Here is a 24639-nt window from a genome sequence, read left to right on the forward strand (position 1 = left end):
ATATTATGTCCTTAAGGGAGAGGCAACTCTACAGTGTGAGTCACATTCTTAAGGAATTCAAAGATTGATACTGAAATTAATAAATTATGCTTTGTAAATTTTGTACAAAAGCTGGGGGAAAGGTGGTAATGACAAACACTGAGCAGGGGTGACCTGTCAAAGATGGTCCCTGTGATGTTACACAAGCTTTAAAAAATGATCAGTGTGAGGACCACATGCTGTTGGAGAAGGACACTGAGAGCCGAGTCATGTAGCTGAAGGAGATCCAGTTCAGAAACAACTGAATGATCTCAGAGGCATCTAATGTGTGACTTTGATATTCCAGATGAAATAACTACAAGGAAAACTATCATTCAAAGCACATCAATGCCCGGTACCAGCTACGTTGTGTAGAGTTAATATCAGTTGCTCATGAAGCATACATTAACATAGGTTTCATCAGCAGAGATGGAGTTGCTTTGTTGACCAAGGATGATAATTGAATTTCAAAATCGGATAACAGCTTGGCCCATGAACATTGTACGTGTGAGTAATTTTCACATTAGCACAGCTTTGTAGCCAGGGTTAGTTGTGTTCTTTGTAGGTTACAAAACAATTATCCACTTGTTGTGTGTGTGTGTGTTAGATTTAAATGGCTGGAGGAACTTCAAATGGTGTGTGGAATATCAGAGAATGCAGCTAAAGATAATGAAGCATGATTTATATCCAGAGAACTTTGAGTGCCAAGACATTAAATGTTAGACACATGAGATCATCGCTTCAATATCCACAACCAACTGCAGGGTTGGGAATGCCTTCAAAGTGGTGTAGAAACTTTTCCCATAAAGCAGACTATGGTAAATCTGAACTTTTAGCTTGGTACCGTACACCAAGGGATATGGACTGGAAACCAGAGTTTAGATGTAATCCTCATACATTTTTAAAACATACAACACAGGAACATGCCCTTTGGCCCACCAGCTCTGTGTCATCCATGATGCCAATCTAACTAATCCAATCATGGTCAGTGTACTCCATCGCCTACCTGTTCGTGTGTCTGTCTAAAAGCACACTTCTGTATCTGCCTCTACCACCTTTCCCGAAAGCCCATTCCAGGCACCTTTTATGTGTTTAAAAAATTGCCTTATAAATCTCCTTTACCCGCTCTCACCTCAAACCTATGCTCTCTAGTAATTGACATTTACACCCAGGGAAGAACTGTCTACCATACCTGTGCCTCTTATCATTGCATATGCCTGTATCAGGTCTCTCCTCAGCCTCTGAAGCTCTAAAGAAAACAATGCAAGTTGGTCCAACCTTTCCTTACAGCTAACTCTCCAATCTAGGCAGCATCCCAGTGAACCTCTTCTGTACTCTCTCCAAAGCCGCCACATTCTTCCTGTAAAGCAGCGATCAGAACTACATACAATACTCCAAATGTGACTGAAGTTTTATCACTGCAATCTGACCTCACTACTTTCAAACATAACCCTCTAGCTGTATGCCTTCCTTACTATCCTAATTTGTGTTACCACTTTCAGGGAGCTGTGGACTTGTATCCTACTGTACACCAAGGCTCCTAAGAATCCTGCCATTTTTTGTACACTTCCTTCTTGCATTTGACCTTAATGGTAATAGATAGGAGGTGATATAAAGAGTGCCAACACTAATCCTTGTGGAACTGCACTGGTCATGGACTTCCAGTCAGAACAGCACCCTTCAACCATTACCCTCTGTCCAGTATGGCAAGTCAATTTTCTAACTAATTTACCAGCTCACTTTGCATCCTACGTGCCATAATTTTCTAGATCAGCCGACCATGAGGAACCTTGTTAAAAGCCTTTCTAAAATCCATATAGACTCTATTCACTGCCCTACACTCATCAATCACCAAAAAACTCAATCAAATCTATGAGAAGTGACTTGCTTTATCTACACCCACCATACACAGCTCTGGCCCTCCATCTCCCTCATTGGATGCCATCTCAGCTTTTGTGGGAATTAATGTTCCAGACCAAGGAGTGAGAAGCTCTCACTGAACTGGTTGGTGTCTTTTTCACGACATATACCGACGATATTAAACCTTACTCTGATTCAGCTTCAGCTGAATGGCAGATGTTGGAGGTGGCATCTTTTGATTAACACTCATGTGAAACTCACATCAGTGGAGAAGCTGCCACATCCAAGAAAGAATCTTTACAACATGGTTTATCCTTGAGCCAGGACCAAAGCTTCTTTGGCAATTTATCCATTTTTGTTTTTGGTATCATGTGCTTAAATTGCTTTGTAGGTCAGAGTAACAGTGCTTCTTCCACTGGGTGCAAAGCACTTTGGGAATATTGTGATTTAATGAGAGGTGCTACATAAATGCAGGTTGATATTTTGTAAGTATTTGATATGTCCAGGTTACTTATTTTTCTACAAGAGCCTGCTAACAACCTGCCCTTTCTGTGTTTCAGTCCCATACATTAAAGTGTATCTCCTGGAGAATGGTGTGTGCATTGCAAAGAGAAAAACCAAGTTATCAAAGAAGACCCTGGATCCAGTTTACCAGCAGGCATTGCTGTTTGATGAGGGCCCTCAGGGTAGGGTGCTTCAGGTTAGTGCCAGGCTTCCCTTTGCAAGGGGTGGGACCCACTAGTGACTTTATCTAGCCGGATATAGTGGCTTTGGACTGATGATCCAGAGCTTAAATTCTGAACTTTGAGAATGTGTTGACACAATGTAAAAATTAAAAGCTGATAGTAAAGTATTAACTTTGATAATCAATCGGTTTATTATTTCTAAGAGAACTCTTGGTTTTACCTGGTCCAGCCCATTTGTGATTCCAGTCAGGTCACCCAGTATCCTGCAGCATATACCCTGAGTCACCTGTAATACCTGTGGACTGGTGTGGTGATGGTCACACTGCCTCAGTTTTAAATTTTGTATCTTTTTAAAATCCTCCCATGGACTCCCCTCTTCCTTTTACGGCAATCCTCAATGTGCCTCCAAACCACTAATCATAGTGGAACTTTAGTGGGAAATTTCACTGCAAATATATTCTGAATTTAAGTTATTGTGGAAATGCTTGAAGTGAAGGGACAGACTTTTCTCAGATTTATTTCTGGGTTCCTGTATCATCAAATCCGCAGGACAAAATGTCACAAACCCTTTTATAAACAGATCTTTTCCTGTCTTGCAAATATCACCTGTAACTCTTGATGTACTTTCAGGTCATAGTGTGGGGAGATTATGGTCGGATGGACCACAAATACTTCATGGGGATGGCCCAGATCCTACTGGAGGAGCTCGACCTGTCCACATTAGTCACAGGCTGGTACAAACTCTTCCCGACTTCATCTCTCGTGGATTCCACAGTGACGCCCATCACTCGTCGGCTCTCCCAGTCCTCACTGGACAGCAGCACAGGCCCAGCTGGCCACTAGGTCTTCACTTACAGGACACGTGCATATCATCGGAATGCCGAGGGGCAGGCTGTATATACTGTATGTGCAATTCGACCAATGCTCGTATCCGTTATTTATTTTACTTTTGTTGACCTTGAAAATTATAAGTAATCTCTGCAACCTGTGCATCATTTTACATTTTGGGTAATTTGCTTTCATATGTATAAGGGATAATGTGCAATAGAGGGAGAACCTTCTACTACAGTTCACGGACAAACCTTTCTTCTCCTGAGAGCAATGCACACACCGCAACCAACAGTTGGAATGAGAGTCAAAGGAAGCCAGAAAATTCAGACAGCACAATGCAGTAGATCGAAGAGTGGATGCTGTCACCCATTCTTTCCACTGCTGTCATGTTTTCTCACCGAGTCACGGACCCAACCAGAGGGAAGAAAAACACAGCCCTCTCTGCTCTCTCCCCATGACTACTGTGCATTTGCTTCAGTTTAATGCATCTGGAATACGTTAGTAAAGGTTCTCTCTCAGAGATGGTGGAAGACGTCAGCATTTAGGTCACATGGAGAGTGTGCTGACCCTTCTTACCACAACAGAATTCCTCCTTGAACCCTGCATCAACAAGCCCATGATCCCAACTATGCCTTACCGAGTGTCTCTGAGCATGAGTACCCTCCTATCGAATGAGGTTTGAGAAGGCATGCTGAATACTTGTACAACCTTTCCATAGATAACGTATCCTTCAGCACCCCGAACCTTGGTAGGCAGCTATATTCCACCCTTCCACACTTCCTGCAGGAAGGCACCAGGCACAAGGCACACTACTTATTCCACGCACTGAAATCTCAGTGCAGCAAGCGCTGGCTGGACTGAGACCTGAATAGTCCAAGCCAATCCAGACATCTCTTCAACTTAACACATTCCTTCACATATCTGAATTACTGCACCCTAGGAAATACGGAACAATGAACATCTGCATGCTTTTACCATCTTGAAACTTTGGTGACTGCAAAAGAATAAAATGCTGTGATAGTTCTGGAAATACGGAGCTCTGACCACTGGATCCTGGCAACAGGCAGCTAAGGAATCAGAAGGGCTACTGTTTTATTTTTCTTCAATGAGCTGCCCTGTGAGCTTGAGATCCAGAAAATCTCTCAAACTGTCACTCAAACATGGAAATATTACACAGCGCTGTCTGTTCAAAAGATACTGAAACCAGCCTTGCTTTAAGAAATGTAGACATTTGAAGAGAGAAAAGATAGCTCTCCAATCAGGCCCAGCCACACTGGCCGCCTCATTCGGCATGGTATGAGGCCAAAGGATATACCATTCTCATCATGGATGATCCAAAAGGAAAACAGACATGAAGCCATTCTGACCTAGAGAAAGAAGTATTCACATTAGGTGATTGTTACAAAGATTTACAGCAATCTTAGTTTTCTCATTAGCATCAATGAGATCAGGTTGGAGGTGGAACTTAGCACGGGCAGCACATTGGATGGGAAGCCAACTTTTCATGTCAACCAATGTCTTTCAGGAAGATATGGGCCTAGGTATGGCCAATGGCTGTTAACTTTCACCATCTGAAGATCTTAACTGAGCAAGGACAATAATGACTAATGGTGGATTTCTGGGGATTGCAAAAGGCAAATTAGCCTTCAGTAATCCACCAATAATAAAAAGAGGAAAAGGACAGAGTATCTCAAAGGTAAGCACTTTATGGTTTTGTAGCTGCTCACATTAGCCTCCTGTGTGAAACCATGAAAAACTTGAATGGCAAGAGGTGAGGAACCTATGGAGATCCATAGTTCCCAACCTCCATCTTCACTCTCAAGATTCCATGGACACAGAGGCTTGATAATGAGCTGATTGTTAAGGAATGATTAAATGTGATATTTTGTGTAATTCTGGCAAAAATGTAGCACTGTCACTCATGTAGCTGTGATCTTACTATGTTTTCACATCATTGCAAAAAAAAAGCACAGCCAATTCTGTTGACTCTTGGATCTATAATGTGTAGAGAGAGGCTTTCTGCATATGACGTAAACCACTGGCCGTCTGAAAATGAGATCTAGTGACGTCACAAAGCATTGGACCATTGAAAAAAGTAGGGGTAGGGAATGGTTACCGTTATCTGGCTTACCAGTTTTGAAATGCAGTGGAAAATTCAGTCACTGTAGGAAAGATATTCTTTGTTTGCAAAGATGGTATTCACATGTTGATGGAAATTATTCTTTACCTATTACATAGAAGCTGTTTTGTGGATTTCTCTCTGTAGCAAGGCTGGGACTGCAAAACAATTTTGTATGAGGACTGAGATGGGTTTTTTTTCCCTTTAAAAAACACACACACACACACACACACACAAGAACTTTATGCAGTTTTACCATCAAATTAAGATCCAACACATCAGATGACTTACTGTTAAAAGGGCATTTCCCTCTGTATAAGTAATGTGGTTTTACTATCAAACTGTCAGAGGTCACATCATTGGTTTGATATAATAACTAATAACTTGTCTTGTAACGTTTGGTCAGATTATGATGCACCTATCGTTAACCTTGATTGCACTGTCTTTGTGGAGTATATAAAGTGCATTAAACATCTCAGTATTGTATACGTGACATTTTCAATCAGAATGCTAAAAGGTAAAAAGAGAGGACCATTTTTTGGCAGCCTGTAACAATGTTTGGAAAAGAAATGTGCAAATGCTTTATTGATTCCTCTTCATCTCCCATCAATTTTCTTAGCCAACTCTCTAATTTTGCCTGGGTGTCAAAACTTTATATAATTTTTAGGGCTGTTCTACAAATACAGAGATTACATACAGTCACACCTTACCCTAATCTGACCTCTGCAAACCTAGAGTGCACAGCACCTTTTATATAGTTCCCAGCCAACTCAGACGAAAAAAGAGCATAGTTTCCCTTTGTGTCTCTACAGTGAATGATTTGCAACCAGTGGTTAAAAATATGCTTTTTCCACATCCGTAAGACAGAAGACCATCTTTGTTGTCCTCCTGCAAGTAAAATAGAAGATTAAAGATACGGTAATATTCAATCCAGAAAGCCAGGAAAAGGTTTGGAATTACTTCCAGAGTTCACGCAAGTTACATTCCAATTGCTTTTACTGATGAATAATCAGAACGAAAATGCTGATCAGAAAAAGCAAAAGATGAGATATTAGGAGGATTAACTAAAACCTCAGTTTAAAAGGAACATTGTTCAGGAGACAGATTTGGGAAGGAGGTACACACAATTTGTGAAACTTAAAATACAATTTTCCTGTTTGGAGCCCTCTCTAAGCCAATCTTTCTGTTTCTCCTATGAGTATCAATGAGAAGATTCAAAGGTGAAACCTAGTAAACAAGTGAGACGCAGCTACTCTTTTGCTAAAAGTTGCACATTAGCCTACATTGCATCAGAGTAGCGCACCCCTAAAAACAAAAGCAAGTTAGTAAACTGAATGGGTATGTGGCCCCACAGTGGCTTTAACCATCCTATCTATCTTACTGGGCAGATGTTGATCCTAGCTCTACCAATGTTCTCTCGATTGGTGAAGGGGCATTATTGTCTGTTGGAAGAAACTAGTCTCCTTGCTCTGCATTCACTCATACTGCTTTGTTTTCCCACAGTCAGCTAACTGACAATACCAGTGTGACATTACCACAGTGACCGACATTTGCGATCTAGTCATGAAGTCCAATCTGCTGTTACAAAATGAATCCTTTGCAAAGTACACACGAGTCTAAAGAAAACTGGTATGAGCTTTTTAGATATCCAGGATCATTGACTAGGACAAATAAATTGGTTCCTATCATGAAAAGACATTATGGAATCTAACTTTCATTGGTATATGGACAGACTAAGTTCATTATTGTACTACACAATTTGTATTATAGAGTATGTCTAAATTAGAATCAATGTTAAAGTATGATTTACTTAAGTTAAATACCATTGTCCTCAACTAGTTTGCTTTGCTTTCAAATTAGACTTTAAATCATGAAAGTATAATGGGTTTATCACACCCTGTTGCTCAATGTGTCCGACACAAGAGTCCTGAATTCTCTCACAAGAGATTAGCAGGATGACAGAATGCATTCCAAGATGCACTACAAGCCTCTTTGGAGAAGTGAGACATTCCTAACAACATGTGAGAATCCCTGGCCCACAACTGCATCAGGTAGTGGAGGGACATTGGATGAGGCACTGTGAACCTCAAGTTTCTATGTGAGCCCAACAAACAGCAGAGGGTCTACCCACCCTCAGTCACCTCAGAACCCACAGAAGTGTCCATCATCCTCAACCCTAATGGAAGGTATTCAAGCCCAGTATTTATTTACAGTCCATCACTCAGAGGTATAAGCCAGCAAAAATAAATCAAAGGTAAATTTTAATAACCCTGATGAACATCACAAAATGTTTTGCCTAGAATTGTGCCAACATCCACAGTGGACCTCTGAATGGTATTGAGGGTGAACTGTAGATATGAAAGTGCATGGCTGGAGAACCTGTATATTCTTCCAGGTGTATGAGATAAGCTGGGGTGTAATAAGCCTGTTGTAATCACATCTTATGTTGTTCTTGGCTGTTTTTGTTCATAAAATCATACAATTGCAACGGTATGGGGGGCATGCAGTCTCTGGAATATGTGCCAGTTCCCAGTACATAATCCCACCAAATCCATTGCTCTGCTTTCTCCATAGCCCTTAAAGTTCTCATTTAAAGGTCCTATTCCATCCAGTTTCCATGGCTACCACAGACCAAGTTCCAGATTCTAACTACCTTATTCATTTAACACATTCCTTCATACATACTGTTCCAAATTTTAAATCTGCACTTCCTGGTCCTTCAGTCATTCCCTTACAGGAGCAGCTTCTCTCTACTTACCCCAATACTGTTCACTGTTCGGTTTCTTCTTAGCTTTCTCTACTCCATTGTGAATTCTAGCTTCTCCAGACTGACCAGGTGGCTGAAATTCACCCATCCCTGGAACCAACCTGGCAATCTTCTTTCTCTACAACTTCTCTGAAACCTTCACACCCTTCCTAACGTGTTGCAACTAGATTTGAATGGATGGCCCAGAACTTTGTGTGGTGTTACATGTACATGTTTCTCTAACAAATTACCTCCAAAGCATTGTAACAGTTGCATACATGAGGTCTCATCCAATAGGCGTACTAGATCCCTGACATTTAACCCTTCTGTTTTGCAAGGCAATGGGCAACAGTAAATCTGGGAAAAGCAGGATCTTGACATTGCTCTTACCAACAGGGGCATAATCAAAACTGAATAAAAATCCATCACCAAACTGGGACAGTCTAAACGCACTGAATCAGCACTAACAGCCATCTTAAAAACACCAGATAATTAAAACTGCATTTCTCATCCAAAGAGATATTTGAAGCAAATATTTGAAAATAAATTGAAAATATTCCTCTGCACAGTTGGTCTTTGGATGGTTTCAAACTGTGATTACAATAGGCTTGAAAAATGGATACCGTCTCTTTAAAGGAATGGTCATTTTTATATTTGTGCTCTCAATCATTTTATACCTCTTGCCTTCAGCAGGCTCCACAGTACCTGTCTATTATTGTATCTGTTCATGTTTATAAGCAGCAGGAATCTGCGGATGAGAAGAATGCACACGGTAATTTTGTAAAAAAAAACACCTAGCGATTTTAATAAGAATCCTGTTAACGACACAGACACAGCTTGTACTTGCATGGACTTGTGAAACTCAACTAATAAAAATACCGGCAGTAACTGCCTGTTCATTCTCCAAGTACATTTGTGGTTTTCTATATGATGGCCATTCTTAATGTTTGCCGGGTCTTCTCTGCACAACTTCAGTGGACGGGATGGTGAAGAAGCAACTTTCCCCATAACTAACTGGCACAGGAATGAGTGGTGAGATTTCAAACTAGAACACAATTCTATTCAATATCAAAGTAAATCTTTATTTTCCATGTTTCCACCACAATCTTTATATTAGTTAGAATTTTTATATATAATACAGGACAGCTGGAAGCAGAAATCTGGGATATGCAAACACATTCACATAAAAGTTACTCCATTGCTGGCATGCTTAGAATAGTGACAGGGATTGTGCAATAAGTAGAGCGAGCTTTCAGTTCTTGTGAGGGTAAAGGTAGGAGAGAGAGCACAAGGGATCATTTTGACTGATTCTGAATGCTAAGCTGGTCCCAGACAGTTCCTTATACAAATGTTGCAAAAAGGTTAAGTGCTATTACACAAACAGAACTGAATCACAGAGCGAAGCACAAATGTGGCTCATAAACAATTGCAGGTGAAGCATGGTGTAACAATGGGAGCGAGTAGCCCTGAGTAGCAGTGGGGCTGGAGATGAGAGTGTCACAGTCGTTCACAGGTTGATGGCCACTAGTTTGATCACAGTCATTGCCAACCTAACCTCAGACTCAAGTCAGTGAGCCGTCTGAGTGAACTGATTACAGTCAATCCAACCTAGTGAACATAACAGCAACCAGAAATAGGAAGGTGTTTTGGAAAAATAGCTTTATGTATTCAAAAATGAAAATTTATTTCCAATTTAGCACAAGGCTAACTTTTCAAATCCAGTAAAATAAACTAGTGAATACTTTGCCAAAGGGCAACATTTCTTAATATCTCCAACCAGTTACCCAAATAAGGTTAAGGTACAAACCACTGTGTATAAGCTTAATATAAAATGGTCCTCTACCCCCTGAGCAATATCTCCACCTTAAACCCTTGTTCCAGCTTACAACACTCTTCCCATTTGAAACCACATCCTGGTTCTGCACTGAACGATGGCCACCCTTCAATGGTCCAAAAGAGAAAACAAGGTTAGTTTTTTTTTAAATCACAGTTTATAGATAAAAATTTCTTATAAACACAGCAGCCTCAAAAATAGCACAAATTAGCTTTATATTAATACATTCATTTCTGCAAATACATTATGCTTTCTCACATTCCTCATGAACTCCGTCGGCACCCAGCTCAATCCTCTTGCTCATTAACAGTTAAGATGCGAGCTGCCATTTAGTTAACTGTGGTGGTGTAGAAAAGGTTCATTATCACTGTTACTTCAATCCAGTTTGGCAAAAGGTGGGTTGGAGATAGAAGAGCACTTTCCATGAACCACAAAATCCCTACAGAAAATTAGTGAGTTCAGCAACACCACCATGTCTTGCACTCCAAGCTATCCATAGTAGGATTTGAAATCTCACTACGGTTGGAAGGATTCTTTATTTTAAACATGGAGGGCAAACATAGCAACCTGACTCGCAGATTCTTTCACCCACTGACACACTGCTGGCAAAGGCCAATGTTTGAAATGAAAGAGGGTGGAGCAGGGGCAATGGAAGAGGTGGACACAAATATAAAACTACCACACCAGCTGGGAAACCAGTGCTACAGCACAGTTCATTATGCTTAGGGTACAGCTGCATGTGACTACGTGTAAACAATGAATGCAGTTGGTTTGAAAGACTGTAAGTGGTGAGAGTGGTGATTGTAATACCCAGCAAAGTTAGCATTACAGACCCAAGCAAGTAACAGCCACTCTCTCAGAGCCCATGTCAATCTGAGGGAAGGAAATTTATTTTGCAACCCTGATGCTGCTTAATATACTCACGCCATTTTAAACCTGAAATGCCCCTTAATGCACAATACACAGAACTTCGATAAACCAATTCTCACAACAGTGAACTAAATCCAAACTCCCTCCTCCTGCTTCAAGACCACTGCACCCACTTGACCAGCTTAGACCATTCTTTATGACCATCCACATAAAAACAGTTCACAAAGGCAGTGTCTGACACAACATAGCTGTCACCTGCAGCTACACACTTCCCTTGTTCTGGCTTCAGACTCTAGCCACTCCTTGTGAGAGGAGTCGTTTAATTAGACATAAAGAACCAACTCACCAAGTCAGGTGGGGGATCACGTAATTTGGGTGGAACATTAGTCCTACACACCACAAAAGAATGACTCTCCACGGGCTTTGGAAGGACTAAGCAATGATACAGCATCGCTGAACCAGCCGGCTGACCAGCAGCTACATCTCTTCCGTCACATTAGATCCAAGCTCACTTTGTTCAGTGTCACATAACCAGAATAATGCTGACTGCATTGACTCTTGGAAATGAAGAAGCACTCATAATTGTGTTAAAGACAGGCATTTAACCTCTTGTATTCCTCCCCAAGCAGCTTATTTCACATCAAAATGCATTTTATTCTTCATCCCAAACAATTTGCTCAGGACTTATTTAAAGCTTGGCAAAACAACCACTGGGGAAAACACACAATTAGCACTCACAGCTGCTTTTCTCATTCCTCAGGATAACAAGTTAAACACAAGACTGTAGCCATTGTCAACATTTCTTTAACATATTGAGTTCAGTACTTACTGATGGAAAGGTTACTTAAAAAGAAATGAAAGGAATAAAATTAAAAAGCAAATACCCAAAAATATTTAAACATACAGTGTTAACCCTGTATTTGCATGTTCTTACAGCTTTCCCTTAATGCAAACAGCTACTTCCAGTTAATCTTGTGCATAAAATCAGAATGCTTGCAATTATCAATTCAGATTGGGAAGGGGAAACAGTCTCCAAAATCCTGCTAGATTTTGTGAAAGTCTCACATCTATAACAGGCCTACAGCTCCATGTAATCAGCTCTTAAAAGATCAATCACCCAGTATTTTGAGGGATCATGTGGTCAGGTACTCTGCAAACAATCCTGTTGTGCCAGGCCTTTACAAGTTCACCGGATGGGTACCTGTTTCTAATATACTGAAGACTCGTCCACTTAACTGAACTATTAATGGCCTCAAACACACCTGCCCGACATTTTTCAGTTTCAATACATTTTTTAAATGTCCATTTAGAATTCCCTACTTGAGCAAAAAAGAAATCCCCCCAAAATACTCTAAAAGTGCAGATGTGACTATTTGCCACATCAAACCAGGTCTCAGTGTGTGAAGAATCACACGTGTAATCATGGAATGGATCTTAGCCTTTTTCCTTTCAACATCCCATACCTCCTAACCCAGTCTCAATCTGCTTGAAAAGCAAGTTAAAGCAGCAACATAGCTGGTAAGTGCAAAGAGTTCCCTCCACAGCCTAAAGAAAAGGTGCTTAATACCTTGGAATGCATTCTCGTTTGAGGTAGAAATAAAAGGGCAATCTCCACTGGTGACTGGACATCTTTACCAGTTGTGTAGCACTTTATTCCTCACACAGCATTCTAACTATTCTCTAATGTTGCTCCTAATTGTTGCACAGATTGTTGGAAAGCCTTACACAGCCTTGTATTAAACTGTGGTGTTTTTTTACTCAGGGGTGATCCAGATGGCAAATCAATAAAATTTACTGACTGCTGGGAAAGGCAACACAAGCAGATCTAACACAGAGATGGGAGCTTACCGAATGAGTGAGGAGCAACCAAACTTCACAACGAGCATGGAGAGGATTTTGTCCTCAGCCATGCTATGAGACAGTGTAGAGTTAAGGCTGCATGTCTGAACGTTCTCCCTCAACCAGGAGCTAAAGAGTCTAATCATATTAATGATTCTACCTTTTGGTTCAATTACAGTTTAGATATAATTACAGTTCAATTACAATTTGGTTTAGTCGATTATGTTAAAAGTTACCCTGTTTTTTTTCTTTAATTATTTTAGTATCTCACTCAAGTGTGCTTTGCCCTACTTTAAAGTGACCCTGCTTGGAACTTTTGTAAAAAAAAATCATCTGATGATTTTTTTTTGTGTTGAAGTGACATTAACTGGGCAACGTGGAGCTTGCTCTAAGGACACTGGTAAGAGGTGAGGCATCCCATCCCAAGGGGCAGGTTTCAGCCTACCTGGCTTTGCAGTGTGCTAGAAAGCACAGTACACAACTAGTCTATCCCACTTGTATCTCTCACTAGATTTTCCGATTTAGTCTTTAATTAAATTTCACACAAGCTGCCAAGGTTTAAGTATAGTACTGGCACTAATCAGCTGATGAACAGCATTTTTTAAAGCAAGTTCCAGAAGGACTACCTTAACCACAGTAAACAAATATCTATTCAATATCAAAATTATTGGCCCAATGATAAAGCTAGAACCAGCGATTTTTGTATAGGCATCAATAAAGGCCTTATTATATAGAGGCACATTTGTGCTATAGTTCACATTCTGTCCGTGACATGAGGCTCAATGACTGGTTAATAAACTCAACCATCATTTCCTTTCCCCTCCAAATCTGATCTGTCCAAAGTCCAAACTTCAATAGTTTTAACCCAGTATCATGAACAAGGCATCCTGTGGCTACTCAGGTGGGTCGCCCACCTGAATGACGAGCAGAATTTGGGAATGAGTGGAGAAAGCTGTGCCAACAACACTTCTAACGCCAGACTTCAGGATCACACATCCTTCTTAGACTCTGCCTAGGAGGGAATTAGATTCCCAAAACATTCTTTGGGAGAAAAATAGAGTTTTAAAATTGACTTTGGTAATGATGACTGCTGTTTTGATAGTGAAATTCTTGCCAAGTCCATGTAAGGCCGTTCGGCAAAATGGATTTGAAATCGCACGGAGCAAACTGGCTGGAGAAGAGAAGAAGCCAAAATGTCTTCTGCGTAGTTTCAAAGCATGGAGAGATTGTCGTTTCTCTCTTCCTATTTCCATATCTGGGTTCCGAGGGACTGACTTGCTGCTGGAGCAGTTCCTGCTCCCATAGACACTGGCGACTGTCCGTAATTCACCATACCATTGGCCCCATAGAAATTCATCCCTGCCATATGCTGAGTCATCTGAAAATAAAGGAGGTCAGCTGAACACAGAAAACTATCTCCTCACACCTTAAATTTTATGAAGTACACCCTTTTCCCAAATCAGTGAAGAGGGAGACAGACTTAGAATTGCAACCAATTAGTAATTGTAGATTTTCTGATGTCTGAATGTTGGGAATACAGATCCATAATTCCTTGCAATGGTGTCACAGGTAGATAGGGTCGTAAAGAGAGCTTTTGGCACATTGGCCTTTATAAATCAGTATTGAGAACAGCAGTTGGGATATTATGTTGAAGTTGTACAAGACATTGGTGAGGCCTAATTGGAGTATTATGTGCAGATCTGGTCACCTACAGGAAAGCATTCCTTGGAGCATAGAAGGATGAGGGGAGACTTGACAGGTATACAAAATTATGAAGGGATGTAGGTTCGATTTCAACATTTAAGAGAAATTTGGATAAGAACACGGATGGCAGGGGTATGGAGAGCTACAGTCCATGTGCAGGTCAATGGGACTAGGCATAATAATAGTTCGTCACGGACTAGATGGGCTGAACAGGCTGTTTATTCCCTTCTGAGGCAGGAAGAGCCTTACCTGTGCAATGTTCCACTGCAGCTGTTGTGCCTGCTGGACTCCATACACCGGCTGAGGCATGGCCATTCCAGCCATGTGGGCACCCGGCTGCGTCATCATCCCATTGGGCGCACCCATCACCCCGGCCTGCATGCTACCTACGAATCCTGGTGGCAATGCTACTGGAGCCACCATGCCCAATGACTGCCCCACATTACCCATCACAGCACTGGCCGGCATGGCTCCGCTGCCCACCGGGGAAAAATTCGCAAAGCCAGGTGCCAGACAGGGACCATAGGGTGTTTGTGCAGAGGGCATAAACATCGCACCTGGAAAACACAACAGCAGTCTCTCAGTTCCAGTTTTAATCAGTGTGGAGTCAGCATGAGAATCAGAATCAGGTTTATTATCACTGACATATATTGTAAAATTTGTAGCAGCTCACTGCAAGAAGAAACATGCAACAATAAAGATTATATTAATTGCTTTTGTTGTTTATTAACAGCAAAATCAATTAGTAATTGAGAGGGACTGTTGTCAGACCTAGTAGTTCAGTGTCTCCAGTCAGACTGCACTGACCCAGAGCCAGGATCCTGTTGAAACACTTAACTCTTTACACCTCAGAAACTGAACAACCTGATCATTCCCTGTTTGGACTTTGTTCAAAAGCTGCCAGCATTACCATAGCATGCTACAGCAGAACAGCCAAACCCAGAACAGAGTCGACCTTCATGTGAGAACGGCAGTCATTTCAGACTTGAGCTCAAGATAGATGATTCCAGTAAGATAGCGGTGCGCTCAGGTGCAGCAGACTCTTGGAGGCCAATCGAAGGTGTTTCATCTTTTTTTACAATCACAAGAAAATGCTGGACTTTAAGAACTTCAGGTACTGCAGGTCTATCCCATCAGTGAACTGCTTGTTGGTGGAAGGGCTGGATTTGGTGTTGACCAGTGTTGCTGCCTGCTACAGGAAAACAGCAGACTTGGTGCAAGAAGGTGCCGTGCATTGTAACAGCCAGTGCTTGTCTTGGACATTTCACTTGCAATCACAAGACCCTGTTGGACATCGATAATGTAAAATACCACAAGCCTGTTTCATCTCTTTGTTGGTGTGACAGATTACTTACTTGGATTACTTTATTGTCACCAAACAATTGATACTAGAGCGTACAATCATCACAGCGATATTTGATTCTACGCTTCGCACTCCCTGGAGTACAAATCGAAGTAAATATAATAAAATTTTAAATTATAAATCATAATTAGAAGATAGAAAAGGGAAAGTACTGTAGTGCAAGTTAGGTCCGGATAGTTGGAAGGTACGGCCCAGATCCAGGTCAGGATCCATTCAGCAGTCTTATCACAGTTGGAAAGAAGCTGTTCCCAAATCTGGCCGTATGAATCTTCAAGCTCCTGAACCTTCTCCTGGAGGAAAGAGGGACAAAAAGTGTGTTAGCTGGGTGGGTTGTGTCCTTGATTATCCCGGCAGCACTGCTCCGACAGCGTGCAGTGTAAAGTGAGTCCAAGGATGGAAGATTGGTTTGTGTGATGTGCTGGGCTATGTTCATGATCTTCTGTAGCTTCTTCCAGTCTTGTACAGGACAACTTCCATACCAGGTTGTGATGCACCCTAGAAGAATGCTTTCTACAGTGCATCTATAAAAATTAGTGAGGGTTTTAGGGGACAGGCCAAATTTCTTCAGCTTTCTCAGGAAGTAAAGGCGCTGGTGGGCCTTCTTGGCAGTGGACTCTGCTTGGTTAGACCAAGTCAGGTCATTGGTGATATTCACCCCAAGGAACTTAAAGCTTTTGACCTGTTCCACCTGCACACCACCGATGTAGATGGGGTCGTGCGGTCTGCTACTCCTTCTGAAGTCAACAACCAATGCATTCCTCTTACTGACGTTGAGGGATAGGTTATTATCTTCACACCTTGCCACCAGGTTCTTAATTTCCTCTCTGTACTCCGACTCATCATTACCCAAGATACGGCCTACAATTGTAGTGTCATCAGCAAACTTAAATATTGAGTTCGATGGAAACTTGGCTACACAATCATGGGTGTACAGTGAGTACAGCAGGGGGCTGAGTGATTGTAGAGGAGAGCTTGTCCCCTATTTTTACAGCCTGGGTCCTGTCTGTGAGGAAGTTGAAGATCCAGCTGCAGATCTGAGTGCTAAGACCCAGGTTCCGGAGCTTAGGAATCAGATTATTTGGAATGATGGTATTAAAGGCAGAGCTGTAGTCGATGAAAAGGAGCCTTACATATGCGGGGATGGCGGGGATGCTGCATGGCCTCGGCTGTAGAGAGGACTGAGCCTCAAGTTGTGGGCTTGCTTGCATTGCAGTCCAGAAGAGGAGGTGCCAGAGGTAGTGTAGCATGGCTTCCATACTCAGTTGAGGGCTGCCCTCTCCCATTGGTGCTGCCCTCCGGTGTTCAATTGGTGGAATGACAAGCTGGATTGCGTGCGTTGTTCATCTGCGAACTTCTGGGAACTGCATCATCAATTTGCAGTCATGTCACTCAAGGAAATAAAATATTAAATACATTTTCTTGAATGACGCTATGTTTATTTCCTATATTGAATGTGCTGTGAGTGTGCCCTGTGCTGTGTTGTGCTATGTATGTTTTGCACTTAACCCCAGAGGAACACTGGTTTGTTCTGCTGTACTCATGTATGGTTGAATGATAATTAAACTTGAATTTGAACTTTAACTGAGAAACACCGTCAGAAATAAGTGCTGTTAAAAGCAAAATTTTCACCAAACTTACAATCTCTTTAAGATTCAATGTATGAAAGGTTATTTCATCCGCAGAATCAACAGTCTAGCACCCTGGACTAATTTCTGAAAAAGCTAATTCAGATTCCAGTTTGAGGATCTGAATATAGATTTAAAAATCTGGGAAGTTAAAGTGTCAGTAAGAAATTATGGTGATTGTTATATAACCCATCTTTTTCTGTATAGTATAGGGTAGAAAACTTGTTTTCTAAGACCGTAAGACATAGAAGCAGATTTAGGCCATTTGACCTAAGTCTGCTCCAGGATTCCATCATAGCTGATTTATTATCCCTCTTCAACCCTATTCTTCTGTCCTCTCTCTGTAACCTTCGATGCCCTTACTAATCAAGAACCTATCAACCTCCACTTTAAATATACCCAGTGACTTGGCCTCCACAGCCGTCTGTGGAAATGAATTCCACAGATTCACCAACCTTTAGCTAAACAAATTCCTCCTCATCTCTGTTCTAAATCAACATCCTCTATTCTGAGTCTGTGCCCTCTGGCTCTGGACTCCCCCACTATAGGAAACATCCTCTCCATGTCCACTCTTGGACTTTCAATATTTTACTGTCACTTTGTTTGTGTAGGACAATTAATAAAAGTAGGAAATGCTTGAAATACTCAAGAGGTCAGGCTGCATCTATGGGGACAGAAAAAGAGTTAATGTTTCAGGTTGGAGAACTTTCATCAGATCTGAAACAATCATTCTGTTTCTCATCCCTCAGATGTGACCTGCTGATCATTTCTGGCATTTTTTGTTTTTAATTTTAGAATTCCAGTATCTAGTCTTTTTGCTTCTCAGTGTGTCAAATAGTTGCTTCCTGTGGTGAAACCTTCTCTGGGAAGCAAACGGAAGACAAAATTCTGATGTTACCAGCAACAAAGTCCTGACAACAAATAAAACAAAACTGCAGAAATAACCAATTGGAAACAAATTTCTGATTTTGTGCAGTGGCCCCTCCATACCAGAAGGTGATGCAACCAGTTAGAGTATTATCCGTGGTATATTTGTAGAAAGTTTTGTGAGTCTTTGATGGCATACCAAGTCTCCTCTAACTCCTAATGAAATATACATACCTGCTGTCATGTTTTCTTTGTAACTGCAAGCTTAAGCGCAGCCCAGGACTGATCTTTAGAGATGCTGACACCCAGGAACTTTAAACTGCTAATCCCTTAATGAGGACTGGTGTGGTTTCTCTTGACTTCCTCTTTCTGAAGTCCACAATCAATTCCTTGGTCTTACTGACGTCAAGTGCAAGGTTGTTAGTGTGACACCACTCAACCAGTTGATTTATCTCGCTCCTGTATGCCTTCTCATTATCTGAAATTCTGCCAACACTAGTTGTGTCATCAGTAACTTTATAAATGCTGTTTGAGCTATGGCTAGCCACACCATTGTGGGTGTAGAGGGTGGAGAAGTGGGCTAAGCACACATCTTTGAGATGCACCAGTGTTATGTGTCAGCGAAGAGATGTTATTTCCAATCTGCACAGACTGTGGTCTCCCAATGAAGAGGTCAATGGTCCAGTTGCAGAAGGAGGTACAGAGGCCCAGATTTTAGAGCTTTTTGATTAGAATGATTGAGTACGATTGTGTTGAATGCTGAGCTATCAAGGCCGAGTGGAGAGCCAGTGAGATTACATCCACTGTAGACCTATTGTGGTGATAGGCAAATTGCAGCAGGTCCATGTCCTTGCTTAGACAAGATCTGTCTACTATGAGGCTGTCAGTTAAATGACATGCCATCAGTATGCTGTAACTCATATTACGGTGTACGGTGGAGGAACAGTAGAGATGCTAAAGAGACTGTGCCTTGATGCCAGTAACTGCTTTCATAGCTCAAAGTTAAGAACAAAAGCCTGCTACAATTATGAGTCAACATACACAGAGGTGAAGCCAGGAAGAATTAGATGCAGGAGAATCCATCTTCTACAGTAGGAGTTCCCAACCTGGGGTCTATGGACACCTCAATTAATGGTAAGGATCCATGGCATAAAGAAGGTTGTGAACCCCTGTTCTACAGCTTTAGTAGATGGATTCACCCGCACATGGGCAAGTTACCAAATTCTGTTTCATTAGTGGAATAAAAGGGAACAGATAAAAAGACTCTTAACTATAACAAATAGTTCATTTACTGAGTTAAAATGATTTGCATAGATAAGCTGAATGACTTTAGTCTTTTTCCTAGGGTTGTAGAATCAAGAACTAGAGGGCATAGGTTTAAGGTGGGAGGGGAAAGAATTAATAGGAAACTTGAGGAGCAACTATTTTTTTTACTCGAAGTGTGTTATCTACATGGAATGATCTGCCAGAGGAAGTGGTTGAGGCAGGTACAGTACAATAACATCTTTTAAGACAGTTGGGCAGGTATATTTTTTGGAAACGTATACAAGGTAATGGGCCAAACACTAGCAAATGGGACTAGCTTGGATGTGGCCTCCTGGTTGGCATGTACCAGTTGGGCCAAAGAGCTTGTTCTACATCCAGTGCTGTTGTAGGAAAGCAGCATCCATCATCAGGGACCCCCACCATTCAGGTCATGGACTCTTCTTGCTGACATCAGGAATATGATCCAGCAGCCTGAAGACCTGCACAACCAGTTAATACCCCTCACCCTCAGGCTCTTGAACCAGAGGGGAAAACTTCACTCACCCCACTACTGAACTGTTCCCATAACCTACAGATTCTCTTTCAAGGACTCTTCATCTTATGTTCTCAATATTTGTTGCTTATTTATTTATTACTATTATTTCTTTTATTTTCTCTTTTTTTTGTATTTTTGTTTTTTCTTTTTGCTCATTGTTGTTGTCCATCCTGTTGAGTTTGGTCCTCCATTGATTCTATTGTGTATCTTTTATGTACTATGGCTGCCTGCAAGAAAATGAGTCTCTGGGTTGTATATAGTGACGTACCTGTACTTTCAGAATAAATTTTGTATGACTATGATTTTAGATACCTATAATTTGTAAGAATTTTTGACAGTAATGGCAACCTCAGGGCAGAAGCTTAAACAAGAAGAAATTTTAAAAGACACGAAAGCTCACAAAGTTGGTAATTTATACCAAATAGCCAAAGTGGAGAAGAACTAAAGGCACGAGCCATGATTAATGTTGTGTGCCTGGTAAGGAATTTTTTCCCCACATCTTTGTCACATTCATTTCAGCCAGGCTTAATTTTCTGTGATGATAAAATTTCATGCTTTCTCTATGTATCAAGATCTATAGGTAGAGTAAACACTCAATAATAGCTCAGTTTTGCCAGAGCCATAAAGGGATTGCTGGGTAAACACTGCAGTAGGGACAGATTTGCTTGCCCACTAGAAATAATTATTACTTATTACCAGCTCATCGAGGGGATTTCTTCACAGCTGTTTCCTTTTGAGACCAGGTGTTTTCTTTAAAAAACATCGTATATTTCAGTCTGTCTATAACCCATAGAGTCAACTGCAAAACATTCAGCTGACTTCTCACATCTAACTTCTTGTCACAGTAAAGTGGGGCTCCAATGCTAGTGCACTGAAGGCTCAACCAGAGTACTAAAATTCTGAATCTGTTGCTTAACTAATATGTGATGTGATCACCATTGTTTATTAACATGCTAAATAGAGGTTCCACCTTCCTTCTTCGACGCTTACTCAACAAAGGTTGTAAGCTTATTCTTCAAGATTAAATTGTATTGTGAGCCTGCCTGATGAAGATATGGTAGTGAAGCCGATCTATTTCAGTCTCTCTCAGCACTCAGCTTTACATTGTCCCAGAAATAACCAGGCAGCACCAGGAACAAATCCGAAAGGAATTACAAGAAGTCTTAAATCACCAAGGTTGGTAACTACTCCACAATGGCAGCAGAATGTACTTGAATTTTTGAGCTGGAAGACAAATTCCCTGCTACCAGTTTTTCTGAGGTTTATTTCAAGTGATGCCTGATAAAGATGGGAATCCTTTAGTAATGGAGTGACTCATCATCATAGACTCCAGCTGCTTTAACTAATTAACACAGAAAGGGTATAAGCAGTGTGGAGATTTCTGTTGACATGCATGTGCTACAATCACACAAGAGAATGTGCGTCACCAAATTTAGTCATAGGGAATGGCCTTGACAGGGTGGCTGTGCAATCGTTTTCAATAATTCAATAGCTATAATTCAGTGAGATTTAGCACCGTGATGGAAAAGAAGCAAAAGGAGTGCAGCTTGCTTTACTAGATTTAAATATAGCTTGAGAGAGGTGGACTGGAAATAACCTCTCGAAATAATTTCAGAACAAATTTATGAAATGGCTGAGGGGTGCTGAGCACATGTTTCCAAGGGGTAAAAAAGTAAGATGGGAAGGATAGAGAAGCATTAAAACCTAATCCCTGACAGCTGGCAAGAAGAAAATAATAAAACAGGAAAAAAGAAACATGCCAGACTGCAAGTGCTCAAGACTATAGAGATAAAGATATAAAAAAGTCTAAGGATGAAAGTAATAAAATTGGAAGGCAAACAGTATTTAGTGAACAACACTGATGGATATAATGAAGGAAATTCCCAAGATGATTTATAGATACATGCAAAAGCATATTGCAAACAGCAGGGTCTATTAGAAAATGAAAATATAGTATGATTTATGGGGATGAACAAGTGGGTAGAGTCGTACATGAATATTTTACATTTGGATTCACAAATTGATTCAGACAATATAGCTGAAGTGTGTGGAATACTATGAGTAACATAGAGAAAGGCAGGAAATGTTTGATATCATTAAAAGTGGATTAATCACCATGCCTAGATAAAATATTCCCAGATTATTAAAAAAGAAAAAGAAAATACTCTGATGATCATTTTCTAAACCTGTCTGGCTGCAGCATGATGTCAGAGGTCAGTTACACAATTAACAGGGTGCCATTATTTTCAAAGTGAGAAAAGAATAGTTACAAACCATCCGCCCTAAAATTATTGGTAGACAAATTGCAAAAATAATTTCTGAAGGACATCATAAATCAGCACTTAGAAAGGCCCAGATTAATCATGGATTTTTATGTCTGACCAAGTTGACTGAACTCTTTGAAGACATACTAAAGATAATGCATTTCATAGACATAGAAAATGTGTGTCAGAAGGGCAACATCATGATAATCGCTGGGGATTTTAACATGAAAGTGGATTGGGAAAACCAAGCCAGTACTGGACCTCAAGAGAGAGAATTTGTAGAATGTCTAAGGGATGGCTTTTTAGGACAGCTTGTTCTTGAGCCCACTAGGGAATTGGCTGTACTGGATTGGGTGTTGTGCAATGATCCAGAGGTGATAAGAGAGCTTAAGGTTAAGGAACCTTTAGGGAGCAATAATCACAATATGATCGTTCATTTTGAAATTTGAGGAGAAACTAAATTCCAATATGTCAGTATTTCAGTGGAATAAAGGAAATTACAATGGCACGAGAGGGGAAGGACAGCAGAGCAGCAATGGCTGGAGTTTCTGCGAAAAATGAGGGAAGACAGGTATATTTCAAATAAGAAGAAATTTTCAAATGGAAAAAGGACACTACAGTGGCTGACAAGTGAAGTCAGAGCCAAAGCAAAAGCAAAAGAGAGGGCATATAAGGAAGCCAAATCTAGTGGGAAGATACAGGATTGGGAAGCTTTTAAAAACTTGCAGAATGAAATAAGTAGGGCATTAGGAAGGAAAAGATGAATTATGAAAGGAAGCTGGTGACTAATACAAAAAAATATACTAAAAGATTTTAAGTATGTAAAGGGTCAGAGAGATTTGACGGTAGATATAGAAAATGACGCTGGAGATGTTGTAATGAAAAATGCAGAGATGGCAGAGAAAGACATCTGCAGTATACCGGACATTCAAGAGTGTCAGGGAAGTGAAGTAGGTGCAGTGAAAATTATGACTGAGAAGGTGCTCAGGAAGCTGAATGGTCTGAGGGTGGATAAATCTCCAGGACCTGATGGAATGCACCCTCGGGTTCTGAAGGAACCTTCTGAAGGCTGGACAGATTGCGGAGACATTAACAATGATCTTTCAAGAATCGATAGATTATGGCATTGCACCAGATGACTGGAAAATTGCAGATGTTACTCTGCTATTTAAGAAGGGTGGGAGGCAGCAGAAAGGAAACTATAGACCTATTAGCCTGACATCAGTGGTTGGGAAGTTGTTAGAATCGATCGTTAGGGATGAGACTACCGAATACCTGGAAGCACATGACAAGATAGGACAAAGCAAGCATGGTTTCCTGAAAGAAAAATCCTGCCTGACTAACCTACTGCAATTTTTTGAGAAAATTGCAAGCAGGGTAGACAAACGAGATGCAGTGGATGTGGTGTACTTTCAGAAGGCCTTTGACAAGGTGCCACACGAGGCTGCTTAGCAAGAAAACAGCCCACGGAATTACAGGGAAGTTACTAGCATGGGTGGAGCATTGGCTGATAAGCAGAGAACAGAGAGTGGGAATAAAGGGATCCTATTCTAGCTGGCTGCCGGGGACCAGTAGAGTTCCACGAGGGCCGATGTTGGGACCGCTGCTTTTTACGATGTATGTCAATGATTTGGACTATGGGATTAATGGATTTGTCGCTAAATTTGCTGATAATACAAAGATAGGTGGAGGAGTAGGTAGTGTTGAGGAAACAGAGAACCTGCAGAGACTTAAATAGTTTAGGGGAATGGACAAAGAAGTGCATGGTCATGCACCTTGGTGAAATAAATAAATGGGCAGACTATTATTTAGATGGGGAGAGAATTCAAAATGCAGAGATGCAAAGGAACTTGGGAGTCCTTGTACAGGATACCCTGAAGGTTAACCTCCAGGTTGAGTCGGTGGTGAAGAAGGTGATTGCAATGTTGTCATTCATTTTTAGAGGTATAGAATATCAGAGCAGGGATGAGATGTTGAGGCTCTATAATGCACTCGTGAGACCACACTTGGAGGACTGTGTGCAGTTTTGGCCTTCTTATTTTAGAAAGGATATACTGACTTTGGAGAGGGTTCAAAGAAGATTCACGAGAATGATTCCAGAAAATGAAAGGGTTACCATATGAGGAACGTCTGGCAGCTCTTGGGCTGTATTCCCTGGAGTTCAGGAGAATGGGGGGGGGGGGGGGGGGGGGGTCTCATAAAAACATTCCAT

At 41.1% G+C, this 24639-nt stretch overlaps 2 protein-coding genes across 9 annotated transcripts in view; one reads left to right on the plus strand and one right to left on the minus strand.

Moving 5' to 3' along the window:
* Positions 1-24639, plus strand: part of LOC140719810 (regulating synaptic membrane exocytosis protein 3-like) — a 387400-nt gene that overhangs the window by 325308 nt on the left and 37453 nt on the right. For 7 of the 8 annotated variants that reach the window (XM_073034710.1, XM_073034709.1, XM_073034711.1 and 4 more), the window contains exons 7-8: positions 2439-2578; positions 3195-9167. In XM_073034710.1, coding sequence (XP_072890811.1) covers positions 2439-2578; positions 3195-3407 — 353 coding nt within the window. In that variant the 3' untranslated portion in view covers positions 3408-9167. Of the gene's footprint in view, positions 1-2438; positions 2579-3194; positions 9168-24639 lie in introns of those variants that run through there. The other variant, XR_012097009.1, reaches the window with a different exon arrangement.
* LOC140719809 (stromal membrane-associated protein 2-like) overlaps positions 10295-24639 on the minus strand; it is a 57287-nt gene continuing 42942 nt past the window's right edge. Inside the window, exons 9-10 of the mRNA XM_073034707.1 lie at positions 14757-15064; positions 10295-14181 (exon numbers count right to left, since the gene is read on the minus strand). Coding sequence (XP_072890808.1) covers positions 14047-14181; positions 14757-15064 — 443 coding nt within the window. The 3' untranslated portion in view covers positions 10295-14046. The remainder of the gene's footprint in view (positions 14182-14756; positions 15065-24639) is intronic.

The sequence above is a fragment of the Hemitrygon akajei genome, chromosome 32 (genome assembly GCF_048418815.1).
Source record: "Hemitrygon akajei chromosome 32, sHemAka1.3, whole genome shotgun sequence".
NCBI lineage: Eukaryota > Metazoa > Chordata > Chondrichthyes > Myliobatiformes > Dasyatidae > Hemitrygon > Hemitrygon akajei.